A 17,009-nucleotide genomic window follows, 5' to 3' on the forward strand; every position below is an offset into this window, starting at 1 on the left:
CTAAAAGGAAAAATTCAAGGCACCTCACTGGCACACATATACCTCTCTGAAAGTTGTCTTCAGGTACACTAACATTATCCTATAGCTTTTGTATTCAAAGGAACCTTCTAAAAGATTCTTCTCTGAAAGCAAAAGGTGCCCTAAACTCAGGACATGTGCAAACACATAGAAATCCAACCAAAACAGATTAGAACGTGCTGATCATAACCATTAGGCACTGGATCCTGCACTTTTGTATTCATGCATCCAGAACAAAGCATTGGAATTGCTATTTATATCACATTTTTGGTTATTAAACTCTCATTTCATGCTTAAGTTATGTCCCAAGTACACATGTGCATTATTTAAGTACTACTACCGTCCTACAAGATTCTAAGAAATCAATACAAAATCTATTTGCTATAGATTGTGGAGCTAAACCCTCCTTCTCCCAAACACGCCCCCTCAGAAACCCCCAACCCACTGATGTTAGCGCACATGCAAACAAAAACACCCAACCAACAAACCAACCAACAGAAGCAGTACGGACTGCAAAACCAGACTTATCTTTAAATTCATCAGTTGCCATAAAATTGTAAAAACAAAGACAGGACTTACTAAAAACTGCCAGTGATGATGCTCTTGATTTAAGGTGGTGACATGAGACTTAGAAATCTGGGTCTCTTCTAAAAACTGGGTCTGATCAAATATTTTCTGTGATGTTGCAGGCTGCAGACATGATGGATCATTTCCAAACTGTGTAGAAAAAACCAAAACAAGTTCAGTGACCAATTTCTTAAAACTGCATTTGTACTAGCTGACTAGCACTTGCTCTTCCTACAACACATCATGTTTCATTAAAATGTTTTTCATCGCATATGCCCCCAAAAGCTTCTTCAAAGTGATGCTTAATTAAACATTACATACAATAGAAACCAATCTAAACTAATAAATTCAGCCTTGCTGAATAAACATTTTGTGAGGGCAGGCAACAAGACTGAAGTCCAACATAAACTTCCAAAATAAGACTTCAATAGTGTGGTCATTGGTCCCTTGCAGGAAATTAATTTCAGAGGGTAAATGAAAAAATTCAGTTTCAATATTTTCTCTATAAAATGTAGGGACACAGAACTAAGCAGAAAAATTCTGACTAATATTTATCAGAGCCTGCAAGTTTGTCAGAATATAACTTTATATTAACAACAAAGTTCCAGCAAAGCTTATACAAAGTACCGTTAGAAATCCTGGGGTTTTTTTTGCCAGCTCGCCCACACAACTCACAGTGTTCCCTAGCTTAAGAGGCATCATTAGGTTTGATATTTCGAATTTTTTTGGATGGAGTCAGCGACGTCAACATTCTCAAATTCCTTTTTAAAGAAGGTTTGGGAGCAACCTCAAATATACTACCTTTTCATGTAAATATAATCTGAAATGCACATGTTTCTGAGGAACCTTAAAAGATCCTGAATTTGGAATAGTTCAAAACTACTTAATCCTTTGTTTATCGTTTTCTGTTCTGGCCAACAATCAACCATTTGCAAAATGACTCAATAGAGACCATAAATTGTTAAGATAGGCACAACCCAAGGTCACTGAAACCAATGGAAAAACTCCTACTGATCTTTGGGTAAGATCCTAATTGTTTATAGTTTAGCTTTGTAACCCAAGAAAAGATCCAATAAAGCAGTTCTCCCCTCAGGCAAAATTAGCTTCCCTTCCTTACACCATAAGTCAATCAATTTTAATACCACCTATAGCAAGTAAGAATCGTATACATTTTAAGCTGCTTCCTCAGGAACCATGAAAAATGGTGGAAAAGTTTTTTATAAAATAAAAAAAAAGGATTTAAAAAATAATGTAGCATAGCATCAGCATTGTGACGGTTTTAAATGAATCAAAGTTTCATATAAAGTCGAGCATGAAATGCAATTAACTTGTTCTTCCTATTCCCAGAAGAAGCTTAGCAAATCACTAAGACGATTACATGTAAAGATACCTATGTGACTGTCCACTTCATGGACAGTAATGAATTGGTGGTTGTTTCCACTACATAAGGATCAGATGTAGGTCTGTCAGAAAAACCTATGATTTTTAAGACTTAATTTACCAGGCTGCAATTCAAATGAATGAATTGACTGGAAGGACAGCATGCAAATATGTGCAAGGAAGATACTTCTACTGGCATGGTTAAATTCTCTCAAAAATTGCAATTCAAAACTTCCAAAAGATGCACAACATCAAGCATTTCAGCAGTGCATGGGGCCAATAGATTGATATGCCTATTCACAAGCCATCCCTTGAATTAAAACACGTACAAAACATTACTTGTCACATACATACATTGGAAAGGCTGAGTATTCAACAGTATTAGGTGCATTAATTAAAAGAATGGAAGAAATACAAGTGTAAAGATAACTTTTTTCCCAGAATTTCTCACTTTTAAGACTGAATACAAAAGATAAAGTATACTGAGATGCTCATTTGCTCATCTGCACTTTGGTATTGTATCTTGTCACTAAACCAGGACTCTAATTTGTTCAGTGAGTACCTGACTTTTGAATGAGATTTCTAGGCAGGACTACAGCAGAAAAAACTTAAATAAATAAATAAATAGTATAGCTACAGCACACCCATAAGTATTTAATAATACAGAGTATTGTGTTTATGATTATTCATTTCCTCATATAAACATTACTCTCAACAGAAAACTTTCTAACTACCTCTGGAGTCATCTATTCAAATCATGTGTTTCACGGAGATCAATTTCTCTAATCCACTAGATTCTTTTCTGCCAACAAATGAAAAGATTTACCAGTCTGACGTCCTCAGCACCCTTGTTGACCTTTCCATAACTATCTTTTTAACACATTTTACCATGGCATATCTGATAGGAAGTAATTTTATCTTCCTCTAGTATTTTTCTAGTTGGAAGATTCCATAAGCTGAAACCAGTACCAGACTGTATTGGGTTTGCATGGCAAGGTTTTGGTAGTGGGGAGGCTACTGGGGTGGCTTCTGTGAGAAGCTGCTAGAAGCTTCCCCCATGTCCGAAAGAGCCAGTGCCAGCCGGCTCCAAGACAGACCCGCCGCTGGCCAAGGCCAAACCCATCAGTTACAGTGGTAGTGCCTCTGGGAGAACAGAGTTAAGAAGGGGAAAAAGAACCTGCACAACAGCAACTGCAGCTGGAGAGAGGAGGGAGAATATGTGATAGAAACAACCCTGCAGACCCCAAGGTCCATAAAGAAGGAGGGGTAGGAGGTGCTCCAGGCACCAGAGCAGAGATTCCCTTGCAGCCCGTGGGGAAGACCATGGTGAGGCAGGCTGTCCCCCTGCAGCCCAGGGAGGTCCACGGTGGAGCAGATCTCCACCTGCAGCCCAGGGAGGACCCCACGCCAGAGCAGGGGGATGCCCAAAGAAGGCTGTGACCCTGTGGGAAGCCCGCGCTGGACCAGGCTCCTGACAGGACCTGTGGCCCTGTGGAGAGAGGAGCCCACACTGGAGCAGGTTTCCTGGCAGGTCTTGTGATCCCATGGGGGACCCGCGCTGGAGCAGTCTGTGCCTGAAGGACTGCAGCCCGTGGAATGGACCAACGCTGGAGCAGGGGAAGAGTGTGGGGAGTCCTTCCCTGAGGAGGAAGGAGCAGCAGAGACAACGTGTGATGAACTGACCGCAACCCCCATTCCCCATCCTCCTGCACTGCTGTGTGGGGAGGAGGTAGGGAAAATCAGCAGTAAAGTTAAGCCCGGAAAGAAGGGGAAGGGTGGAGGGAAGGTGTTTTAAGATTTAGTTTTTATTTTCTTGTTACCCTACTCTGACCTGATTGGTAATAAATTAATTTAATTTCCCCAAATCAAGTCTCTTTTGCCTGTGATGGGAATTGGTGAGTGAGCTCTCCCTGTCCTTATCTCAACCCATGAGCCTTTCGTTACATTTTCTCTCCCCTGACCAGCTGAGGAGGGGAGTGACAGAGCAGCTTTGGTGGACACCTGGCATCTAGCCATGGTCAACCCACCACACAGACATACTCCTGCAGAAAACAGAGGGTGTTTTGCAGTTAATTTCTGTAAGAACTTTCACTGTGTCCTCACTTTTGCACAGTCTTCACAACTGTGAACCACATGCTCTGTCTTCATATCCCTCTTTTTGCAATATTCAGGTCAAAATAAATGTGTGCAAAGAGGTTAGAGCTCTTGAAAGAACAGTGTTAGAAATAAATAGTGTTGCAACGACAGCTGTGAAGCAATAAGGCACCTTTCTATAATACTTGATTTGGATTGCATTTCAAAAGCTAGAAAATATAAAATCTGAGTAGAAAGATTTGCTGATTAAGCTCAGCAAATTAAATTCAGATGAGTCCCCATCTTTGCAGGGAGGGCTTCATTTCAGCTACACTGTGAGAGGGTAGGAAAGAATTTCAGAAACGCTCAAATGCAGCCCACACAGTGTAGTATGCTCTGTATCCAACACACTACACTGTGCAGTCAGCAGGGAAAACAAGGCAATAGCTTCCTTCTACCAGTAAACAGCACTTAGATCTTGTCCTGTCTACAGCCTGTTAAAAACTATCAAGGCATCAGCTCCCACCTCTGTTCAGCCAAGAGTTCCACCTTTCATCCCTCAATAGCCGCATTTTCACATAAGAATCTCTGTGCTTCTTCCTTACACCCAAGAAAAGCTTCCCCGTGAGCATTTGTCAAAGGTATCCAACCATCCTCCTTAAAATTCTCAGTTGCTTCAGTACCTATGAAAACTAAGTAATATTCAGCCAGGTGACATACCAAGGTTACTACTCTCATCCCCACCAGCATTGTTCCATGACTTCTTCCCACTCCCTTTTCCTGTCTTATTAATCTCGTATCACCTGCTAAACTGTGAACTTCTCAGAGAAATCGCTCTTGTTGTTACATATATGTAGCACAACACTCTCTGGAGTCTGAATTCATGCTAAATACCATAATGTAACAACAGAGATGAGCTGACCTATTTATTAGCCTCGGTAGATGATAAACATGAATAAGTTCTTCCAAAGACTTTAAATCTCATATTTTTTACTAAAATGGAATTCTAAAAATACCTTCGGATAGTGCCCCTCCACACACAAAATGGCGAGGCATATGAGTTGCATCCTATATGCACAAGCTAAATATCAGAGGTTATTGTCTAACAGATTGTTCAGTTAATGATAGATGCTTCCACTCATACCCCCACATTTCCCTCTATTTTTAAAGGTCTTTACTTACATAATGTTTGATGTCTTCATCAGTACCAATCTAATTCTGATGGCAACATCAAGGCTGTATGTGTAGGACATGGGAAATCACACCGAAAAGCATGCATCCTTACATTTCTGTTAGGCTTGGGCCTGGAAGCACAGGATCTTTTTATTTATTCATGAGTTTCCTGAGAAGAACTAGTGGTTACTTTGTGTCAGCTGAATAGGATCGTAATTCAATCTTCACTGGAACCTGTTTATCTGAATGACTTATTAAGGCGCAAGCTGACTGCTAAAGAACTCTGTTTCATAATAACAAAGCCTTTTGTTAGGGGAAGATATGTTTTGAGAAGTCACTTTATGCAGCATGAGTTGATCAAAGTTTGGTTTTGAGAGATAGCATTATTTCTTAAAACTATAAACAAATGAAGTGAAGCACATTCACACCTGTAATGTCACACAGTAACATTTTGCTGTGAGGATTGTGTCAATGGGCAGTAGGATGTTTTATGGGGACAGGCGTTGAAAATGCAAGCTCACAGCTGCAGGAACACTGGAACAAGGTAGTTTCTAAAGTGCTCAAGGCTTGGTATTCAAGCACAGGATTTGCAATCAGTTTTTAAAACAGAGCTGTTCCCATTCCTCTGAAATTCTAGTCTTTCCAATGGGCTATCTGAGTATAAATGACAAGGAGTCAACTGGAGTTTCACAGCCTACAGCTCTAGTATCTATAGGATTACTATAAATGCAGGTGAGAAATGACCTCTTAGAGCCATATGCTTATGATAATACTCATTATAGAGTTTTCACTCAGGAAAACTTCAGGTAACAGAAACAGCAAGATTAGTTGACCCTTTACAAACAGATCCTTTCCAGAGATTACTGTTATAGCATACACATATGAAAGTCAGCTCACGAACTGAAAGAATTGTTCTAGGAAAATCACCTAGGAGGCAGAGGACATGAGGTCAAGTGACAGACTAAAGTTACTGCTGGCTACTGCTTCACAGCTCTGTTTGGAGCCAAAAGAGCACAGTAATAGTTTATAAAGGAAGCAGAATACAAAGGAGTTATGCTCATAATGACAAATAAGTCTGGTTTTACATTCATTTTCACATCATGAAATATATGATTATATTTCCATTATAAACAAGAAACAAATATAAAAAAATAGGTGCTGAGTTGGGGTGTGTGCATTCCCTAAGGGTTTTTTGAACCCTGGAGAATGGCTGCTTTTAAGTTTCATCCTCTGATTTGGGGCTTCGATATTTTGGTATCTCCATTCTAATTTAAAACCAAGACTTGTCTCTGTCATAGGAAGGAGGAGAAAAGACATTCCAGCTCTTTCTCTGTCCCACTGGTGTGAAGCCCTGAACTTTATAACGTGACCCTCGACTGGTTATGCAGTTACCTTGTTTACTGTTCTGTTTGCACTTAACAGCAGTTTGAAACGGGAATTATTTCACAAATAATGATTCCAGTTTCCCTCTAGGCCCATGGGAGGTATCAATTTTTGAGGACAGGCAATCACTTCAGTTCACAAGAAAAGTGTGCTAGGCATGGTCTTGCACACTATATTACAGCTACAACACCAGGAAACTCCCACTAAATGAACAAGTAACTTCTGAAGACCATTGGAACGGACACCGTGAAAACAGACGGTTATAAAAGATGAATGAGGAGATGAAGACACATTTACTCTACTTAAATAAATCTAAATAGACTCTCTCCTTGTGTTCAGCTGACTGTCCATGGACACTTTCCTGACAAACATTTTCTTGGGGATTTTGCCTTCCAAAATTTCCTGTCCTCTATTATATTAATTTAAAAATCTTTCTTGGTGTTGCTTTTATAGGTGATCTTTCCACAAGTATTCCAGCAATCTTAACTAATTTAATCTTCTTCACCCCATCCCTATGCAAAACCTTTGCTTATACTTATTCATGATCTAATCTAAAAGGGATTAAATACATATGGTTCATTATTGGCTATTAACTGAAAGCAGATATTATCATAAGCAACAGTTCTGAACGCATGATATTTTAGGGTGACTGACCTCCAGAAAGGAGTAAGAGGCAAAGCAGTGTGTGCGTCCCAAACACTGTATTGAAATATCTTAAAGTTTAACATTATTTAGTTATTATGCTGTTTCATAGTACAGTGATACAAAGTATTAATACATAAAGGTGCAGCATAATGAGACTTTTTATCATGGTCCATTGGAGATCTAAATCTTTATCAGTTTACGTATTTCTTTTCAAGCTGAAATCAGCAAGACACAAATGTCAGCAAAAGGTAGAGGTCTAAATCTGAATACTGGCATTCTAAGGAACATCTATAAAGTCACACCTTCATTAAAGTTTCCTTAAAACTCTAGGTCACATTGGAGTCTAAAACAGTATTTCATGCAGATTACAACATCCAACGTACTTTATGACAGATAAACTTTTTCTGATTGGTGAGGTATAAATACCTTACCAACTTTGAAGATAAAACAATACAGCTACAAAACCAAATTACATTAGCATTCTTTACTTGACAGGGTTGTGAAACAGTGTTTTGGAAATTAATTTGAAAGATGCTGTCATTGTGCCATATATTTTACAATCTCTAACTATACATTACAAATAATTCAGCAACCAACTTTGATCTAATACTGCAAATGACAAATACATTGTGATTGAAAAATCAGTAGCCAAGTTACATAAAAGACAATAATATTCAACACGGAAGGCAAAACGTCAACAGTTATAAAGTTATCAGCCTGCTGAAGCAGTTCTTAAATGTTGTGTTTGTAACGTAAGACATTTCAATAAATCCTTCACAAAACACATTTCAATCTTTCCTCTTAACCTGAAAGGATTATCCTGACCTGCCTCTGCTTTTAATACATGCTCTTTTTCTTCTGCCTCTAACGGAGAAATACTCAGTATTAGTGAAATAGTCAGTAATAATACAATGTATAATAATTATGCAGCTCTATACTCTATCTGGGTGCATGCATGTGTGCAGAGAAAGATATATTTAATACACATGCTAAGCAAGACAATATATATTATTTACTGTCTATAACTAATTTATTACAATTTATTACTGTCCTATTAAGTCTACGTAAGTAACAATAAGGCAAACCCTGGACTAGCAGCACTGTGGAAATGCCTCTTAATTTTTTAAATTAAAAATACCACAGAGAACAAATTCATTATCTGTATTGTGGTAATGCAATACAATATTGCAGAGTGTCAGTCAAGGGACATAGCACACTGTACTACCCACAGCACAGAAAAATTTTGCATGCCTCAACAAGCTTACAATCTCTTATTTGTCCATAGTAGTTCACATATGGCATCTTTTTTAGAAAATGAAAAATTACAAAATTTTACATCTGCCTGCATTTTTTCATGAACAAGAAAAACTGAAACAATTGTGACATTGAAATAGCACTACGTTATGTGCAAAAAATAATATGATCTTTATGACCACAAAAAAAAAGGGGGGGGGGGGGTACTGCATCTTACTTGAAAGACAGCATCATCACTACTTCCATAACCCCCCACAGCTCCTCCTAGATCTAGAACAAAGAACTGATCCAAAAATCAAACCCCAAGGTTTGATAAATGCTTTTTTTTTTTTCAGCACAACTGCCTGCAGCTTCCAGGGATGGTTCCTTAGTTTCCTACCATGTCAGTGGCCCATGCCTGACCTTGTGTAGTTTGTAACATCTGACAGGGTCACAGTGCACTGATTTAGCTGCAGGCAACCACCTTTACAAGTGATACACATAAACACACACTCTACTCTTCAGGCAGCCTTGCCAGCAGAAAAAAAACACTTCATGTGCTATGCAGTCTTACTTCATATTTCACTTTTTCAGTGGAAAAAAAAAAAAAAAAAAAAGAAAAAAAAAAGAAAGATATTTATTCCGATTCTGCATTACCACCAGATCTTATCCAAATCAGCTGATCTACACAGCCACTGACACAGGAACATGGCTGAAGTTAACTGTAAATTATATATGCAAGAACAGGGGAGAGACTGGAGAAGAGGTAACAAGCTTTCTACAACACCAAAAAGCTTTTAAAATAGTAGTACCTCCTAAGAGGCAAGCCTTGAGGAATTATGAAAATCACTGTTCGAGGAAGAAAGAAACCCAACTTTTAATCACTTGCAAAATGATTACTGCCCTGCAAGAAGGCACTTGCTGTTAATCGAAGGATTTAACAAGTAAAACAACACGGCATTTCATGATTCCTAAACTATCATTTTTGAACTTGTTAACCACAACCCTAATATCTCTACTCGGAATGTATTTTGCTCTTCTGCTGCACTGCTCCCCTGAACTTGCACTCTAAGACCAGGATCTGACTGCAAGAAAAGAGGGCATATTTTCTGTCAGAGTATAGAGGGGAAACATGACACAGATGCTCCAATAGTTGTTGCATAAGTGAAAAGTGTCAATATAAAGTTCATTGAAAACATGGAGCTGTCACAGAGAAACCTGAGAGGGGGGAAAGAAATATGAAGTGTCTTGCCTGAGAATGCAGTAACTTAACATAAGAGAACCTCTGCATTCCTGTGATAGCAAGAACTGATGTTTGTTTCAGAAGCAATGAAAATAATTTTATTTCCTCATTCCTGCTTCTTTTTTTTTTTTTTTTTTAGCTCAAAGGTGATACTCAACTAACAGGCAAGGGCTCAATTTAATATGAAAATAAAATTTTGAAATGTACTACACTAATGTTCTTAGAAATGGCTCACACACCAGTTTTGGTGCCAGTATGGTTGGTATAAAGTTCTCACAAAACATCTCAAATGCCACGTAGAGAATCCATCTCCTGATATCTCTCCATCAGTAAGGCTAAACCATGCAATATATGTTTGTTTTAATTTTCTAGTATTAAGTCAAATGTATCCTCCATCCTTATTACAACTGAGAATACGGAAGTACTTTGATGATATTTGTCCTATGATTTGAGAGCTTTCTGGTATATTAAACGATCCCTGGTTTTGTACTATTACTTCATATTTCAAAGTCACAAAACAAATTAATTAGCAAGATCGTGCCACCTCATTCTTAATCTCATTAGAAAAGACTAATGGCTACAGAATCAAGTATTTCATAGAGATTACTGCCTTAACACCATTAGCCTTTACATCACACAGGCTCATTTTGAATTTTCAAATCCATTGTAATTTCCTCCACTAGTTTAATTACAACCCTTAATTAAGTCCCTTCTTTAATCAACTTTATAGTTATGTCCATTCATTTATGGCTGCATATAAAATAAGAAACAAAGAGCAACTTGCAAAACTGTAAGGCCAGCACAAGAGCTTTCACAGTATTTGGCTCGCCTTAACCTCTGGTCCAAGAATTGCAAGCATTCCTTTCTTTTAAATATCCATAATAAACTCATAACAAACACAAAGAAACCCAAAATTTTAGCTAGGTTTTAAAAAAACATGACTGATATTTTTTTTTTATTTTGCATTTCCTGAAGAACCAATGAAGGAGGGATTATATTTACATATTTTGCTGTTTATTTTTGTGTCAATTTTAAGAACCTGTAGCTTGGTCACAGTTTTCTAGTTACTCCAAAAGCTAAGGTTAGATGGCAGGTCTTTTACCTGGACACTATGATGATACACTGGAATTTTTACATTGCACTTGTATCATACACTTAGACATCCTGTCCTGACATGGAAAACACAAATCAATATTGAGACAAGGAGTGTCAGTTGCAGAATAGGTAATGTATTATAGGCAGCTTAGCGTCTTAAGGTAAACTGATAGAAGAGGTGCAGCTATGTTGGCAAAACTATTTTCAGGATGTCTCTAAGTTCAAATTCTCTCTTACAAATCTACTACATCTGAATCTGAAACAATCAGTAGGGGCTGTTTAGCAAAGAATACAGTCGTAAACTGTTCAGATACATTAAGTCTCGCTTTACTCCTATATAAAAAAGATTTACATAAGCCTCTCTGTTTCTCATTGGAAGAGTTGTATCTATATACACAAATACTTGTATGAATTTTCACTGATTTGTTTCAATGGGTGCAGAAAGTCCATCCTGTATTTCTGCACAACTTTTCTATTTTATAATTGAAACATTAACTTTTCAGGGTATGCAGGCACTATATTTTTCAGAATAGATAATTTCATTTCCAAAGCAATAATTGAGACTTTTCTAACTTCATGCTTTACTATTATCATAAACAATTTGTGGTTCTTTCCAGAGTAAAGTGCTTTGCAATTTATGGCATGAAATTAATACACTGCTTTCTTTGAAAGCTGCCCTTTTTAATCATTCTGTACTGGGAAGATGTAGAAGTCATTCAGATTCATTCACCTCACTTTTTAGCATATTCTATATAGATACACATATGTATTTGTATTGGCAATTTTTTCCTGTTAATATTATTAAATCATTAAAATGCTGAGATAGATATATGTGCTTTTCATTAATGAATGAAAAGATATACTTTCTGTTTACACAGTTTGCAGTAAAATGCAATTCCAATTTTTAGAAGGAGTTAATGTTTGAGCCACTGACTGATCCCATCAGGTTGAAAAGGTCCCAACGTACATCTTACATGAATCTCTGTTCAATAGGATTCTGAACATTCTTTGAAGTACAGAATAATTGGGCATTGTATACACCTTTGTCTGCATCAGGTGTGAAGACTTAAAGTTTCCAAAACATATTGGCTTAAAGAATATTTGCCATTCATAATGTTTTTGGCATTTCAAACCTATTACAGATGCACTCTGAAAATCATGCTGCTGTATATAAATTCTGACCTCAATCCTTTGACAAGGAAAGCCCGAATTTAATCTCATTTTTTGCAGGCCCTCATAACTCTACAACATCTACACAAGGAGATGTATTCTTTTTTAACAAATTACTCTTTCACATAAAAAGGACAGTATTCTGATTCAAACAAAACCATCGCTTAGACTTCTCAAATCAGATATAATTTTTTTCAAAACAGCTCTCTGCTAATACTTGCAAACTCACTTCCCTTGAAGGCACATATGCAGCAAATATCAGCCTTCAAGAAAAAGCGTTATCTCTGAATGAGTATCAGAGAGTTGCTAGCTACATGTTTACTCCACAAATATACTAACACATAAGCATTCTCATGGTGAGAAACACTTATTGGATCTAAAGAGAAGCATGTCAATAAAGAATTGCTCAATATCAACATCTAATACCATAATTAACAATCACAGAATATAATCTTTCACTGTTTGGTATTTTAATAGAAAAGATTAATCCTTTTGCAACAATGGTACTATTTCAAGAAAAAATTAAAATATTCTCCATTAACCTGCAGAATCTTTCTTATTTGGTTGGCATGCGATCAGAGACACGAGAGGCTCTGTCTCCTAAGATAATGAACTTTTAAGTATTTGGCACTTTTTAACTGGGCATAAGGGAAAGGTGCTGGTCTTCAGTGACCTTCTGTGAAAGAAGATTGGAATGACTACCCTTTTTATTTATTTATTTATTTTTCTCTCAAAGAAGAAAGCTAAAAGCTAATTTATGTTCCTTCCTTATTGCAATGTTGCGGATAGCACAGCCATATCCTCCCAATCATTAGATCCTACAACTTGGGAGCTACTTTTGCCATTTCTCTCTACTTCCCATCACACACCCTGAGTCATTTTTTTAACCTGCCTCCTGTTCCTCCAAATCCTTGTGACTACCAAAACTTGTTGGCAGGCTCTCATCAGACTGTTTCTTGATTAGGGCAAAATCCTTGCCATCCCAAACATACGATTTGCCCTTTTCCATCTGTAAAATAAGCAGTTATTGTTACTGTACTCTTTGCTTGTAAATTACTTTTTTGTTTTCTGATGAGCTAAGCAGGAATTGATCTCTCAGGAAGGGCTATGAAACAAACAGCCCTATGCAAAGGACTATGAAACACCAAATAAATTTGGAATAGCACGTTTTCCTATTGTGTCTAAACACATTTCCACTTTTGGTTTGTTTGCTGATTTTTTTTTTCCCATCATGGTATAAAAGAAATTTCTTGTCATTTCTTGATGAAGAGCCTAGATGTTTTTTTACTTAAATTCTATCTTCCATATTCTCATGCATAACTAATAAAACTTTCTACTGACTTTTTTCTTTAAGATCTATTAGAATAAATGTACCAAAAGTAAATTAGCAACAAAAATGAGAAATGCCAACACCCTCTCTGCATGCAAATTTCTTCTTTTAAATACAAAAAATGAGACGAAGGGAATCCTATTTCAATGAGCAAATTAACAAAAGGTCAGAAAGCTTGATCTTTGTCACTGGTGTACTCTGTCTGAAAGCTGAACTGCCATTTAAATATTTATAAGGGAGAGCTGTAATTGCAGGTTGAGAGCTGTGAGAGACCTCTGCATGTACAACATAGGAAACTGAAAATATTCATGACATGGGAGATATTCCACCAAAGGAAAATTTGGGTGAAGGAAAGGAGTACTAACGTGGCATTTTAATAATTTCTGAATCAGAATACATAAGAAGGTGACCTGAAACCTGTTACTTTTGAGGTCTGTCATAGGACACAGACACAGAAGACAAATTCAGACTCTTACTAGCCACTGAACACACGTGAAAAAAATAGTTTCAAATTATGACAGCACAACCAGCAGTAGACAGAACCGTGTTTCATTTTTGTGAATATATTTTAATTAAATAAAGAAAAATGGGATGAGAAACAGCTGTATAAATGGCAAAGTTGAGAGAGCAAACAAAAATGTTCCAGACCCTGCTGCATCTATTAACTGGGCTTGCTACTAGCAACAGAGCTATCTCCCAGCAGATTAAGGGTTCTTGCTAGATAATCTCCCTCCTGCCTGATTTTAGTGCCTTTAATTAAACTAAATTTATACTTGTCCCTCTAGTTCAAAATCCACTTTATTGAAGATTCTTTTCAAGCAATTTATTATATTTGGCACCATAAGAAAAACAAGAAAGCTTAGAGAATTCACAGTCAATTCCTCCTACACAAAACCCCAGATCATACGAATCAAGGTAATCAGCCTACAACATACCAGCAAGATGCACTATGCCTATGGTACACTTTGCCATCCTTTATCTGTGCTCTCTTCCTTTTTGCAGGCCCAAATATGCTCCAAACACACAATAGAGAATATTTCCATTTTGGTCATTTAGTAAATTACCTTCCAGTCACATAACCCCCAGCCCCACAGCTACTCCCAAAAGAGGCTCTGCAGACCACAGCAACCAAAAGACAGCATATCAACTGCTTATACAGGTGAGATCATATTTTGAGATAAAGATGCTTAAAGAATTATCTTGCAATAAACTGGATGTTTGAAATGGACGTAATTGCAAGATTAATTATATATAAACTGTTTCTATCAAAAATATGTACCGTGAGCTTGATAGGATTACTTCTTAAACATCTGAAGAGAATGAGTATTTAGCTTAGACTTAAAAAACAAGTAGTCTCATGAGCACCAGGCTGAGATCAAATCTATTCTGTTGTTCGTCCTGCTCATTCCACCACTTTTTAGAAAGGATGACTACCTGCATACTCTCTACCTAATTATCTCCATGATACTGGAAGTTTTGAAACCAAGCTGTCTTTGAAAATCATATAATGGATTTCAAAAGAAAGAATCACAACTTCTTCTTAAATAACTTTTTTTGATCATATAATAAAGTATGTTCATTGGTTAACAAGGCAACATCCCAAAATATTCCACTGATGACACCTGGTGGAGTTGCATAGTGATTTCTACCAGCTTTCTGAATACGTTTGAGATGACAGGCAACCAGAGTATCAATCTTTAAGACAACAGGTCATGTAAGGATCCACATTACACATTGAATTCAGTATGAAATCTTTAATTCCATTTTGTATTCATGGCCTTTCAAAGGAAAATGTTTGTGTGCCATATGATTCAGACATGCAAATGTCACTTTGTATAGTGGCAAAAAATAATAAATTAAATTATCGAACATGGTTAGGAAGATGCAAGGCATCATTACCAAGCAAACTCCTTGATCCAGAGTAAATAATCTTAAACATATGATCCATAAGTAAGCTCATCAAAAAGTGTTAAGATCTTGCACCTCACTAATATTTGGAGTGTCAGCCAGGAAAAAAATTGAGGTAAATATTTATAGCAGCCCAATTAGTGAGTGCACAGCTGTTTACATAAGCAATTTTTTTTTTTTCTCTGTGTGAAGAGACTGCTTAAGAAAAAGATTGCTGTGCAAAGTGGCTTAGCACGTGCTATGTGAAATATCCAGCAAAAGCTATTATGGACACCACCTCTTGTTCAGAAAGTCTCCTCAGCAGTGAACTGTTGGAGATTGGAAAGATATGCACACAAAATATAACTATGCATTTGCCTTGCTCTTACTTTTGTCCAAGCAGACTGTTGATCACAGCTGAAGAAAGTATACTGAACTAAGCGGACCTTTGCTCTGAAGTAATTTTATGTTCTTAGAATTATATCATGTTCCTTACATTCCTACACCCATCATTACCACTCATACCATTTGTTAGCTTTAAAATCCATGACTACTTGAACATTCATTACTCTATTCAGTGTTTCTGTTTCCAGTTTGGGGTTTGTGAAGCATGAGAGTATCTCAAGATTGCCATTTCAGCATTCCCAGCTGGAACATCCATTCAAAGCATATTCACGTAAAGACATATAAAACCTTCCTTTTATGCCAGCATTTATTTCAATAAAACATGACCTATGTCATTAGTCATTCAAAGAAAACAAAAAAGAGTTTGCAATATTACTAAGTAAAGCAACTGATTATCTAAATTAATTTTTGTGAATAATATTTTTGGAGTCAGAATGGGGTAATAACGAGATTGAAGGAAAAAGGCACTATTTTACCTAGCTCTAATTAGATGATATCAATACTGAACTTTTATTCTATTTGGGCAGATGCTAGTGCCAGAGAAGTTTTAAAGTTAGGTTCCGCAGAGTAGGATCTGCATTTCATATGAATTACTGGGCTCCTGATTGGCTCAGATTTTGGTTACAATACAGCTACCCCACCTCCTATCAATACACTTTAGCTCACTTATAAAATCCATCTCTGTACTAGATATTTTACACAGGCCTTCCACAAGGTCTACCATCTTGAAGTAAACCCTCGTGCATTTTTCGTGAGCAGTATGAAATGACTGGTGTATTGTCACTGCCCTCTTCTGGATAAGATAAGAACGGGACAGAAGTCTGTAGTCCCTACTGCTCTGGGTTATCAGGAAACCGGCAACTACTCTACAACTCTTGATTTTTATTTTCAAGGTAGTGTTCTTTAATTTTATTTTTATGCTTGCCATGCAATAAGGATATACAGAACAGTAACGCCCACAAAATGGCAAAATGACAACAAACAGGTGGCAATAAACTAACCTGAATTTTTCAAGAAGTTGACAACATGAAGAACCTGTTCATTTCAGCTAAAAACCCCCACACTTCTTGCTTTTGAAAATGAACTCTGGTCATGTGCAAAAAAATCTAGCTTAAAATGTGATCACAGACTCATTTTCTGGCCTAGCCGTGACAAGGTTGTGACCTTTAATAATATTGTTTCCTCCGCTAGTTTGGGCTGCTAATGAAAAGTACTTTGGTGACTCTGTCACCTCTTTCAAAGGACCAAGAAAAAATGAGTAAGAAATGTTTGTCATCAGAGCACAAGAATGGGATTCAGGTGATGCAAATCTACAACCTGGCTCCAAAGACTCAGCCTCCAACCTTAGATAATTCAGTCAGCGTCTTTGTAAAGAGGAAAAAATTGTTCAAGCCAAGCAGTTTAGGA

General features: G+C 37.1%; 1 protein-coding gene across 15 annotated transcripts in view; it reads right to left on the bottom strand.

Moving 5' to 3' along the window:
• The window catches only part of RIMBP2 (RIMS binding protein 2), a 174,872-nt gene that overhangs the window by 114,957 nt on the left and 42,906 nt on the right, over window positions 1–17,009 (bottom strand). For all 15 annotated transcript variants that reach the window (XM_041126388.1, XM_030025549.1, XM_041126390.1 and 12 more), the window contains one exon: window positions 598–735. In XM_041126388.1, the coding sequence (XP_040982322.1) occupies window positions 598–735 (138 nt within the window). Of the gene's footprint in view, window positions 1–597; window positions 736–17,009 lie in introns of those variants that run through there.

Source organism: Aquila chrysaetos, chromosome 9 (assembly GCF_900496995.4).
Source record: "Aquila chrysaetos chrysaetos chromosome 9, bAquChr1.4, whole genome shotgun sequence".
NCBI lineage: Eukaryota > Metazoa > Chordata > Aves > Accipitriformes > Accipitridae > Aquila > Aquila chrysaetos.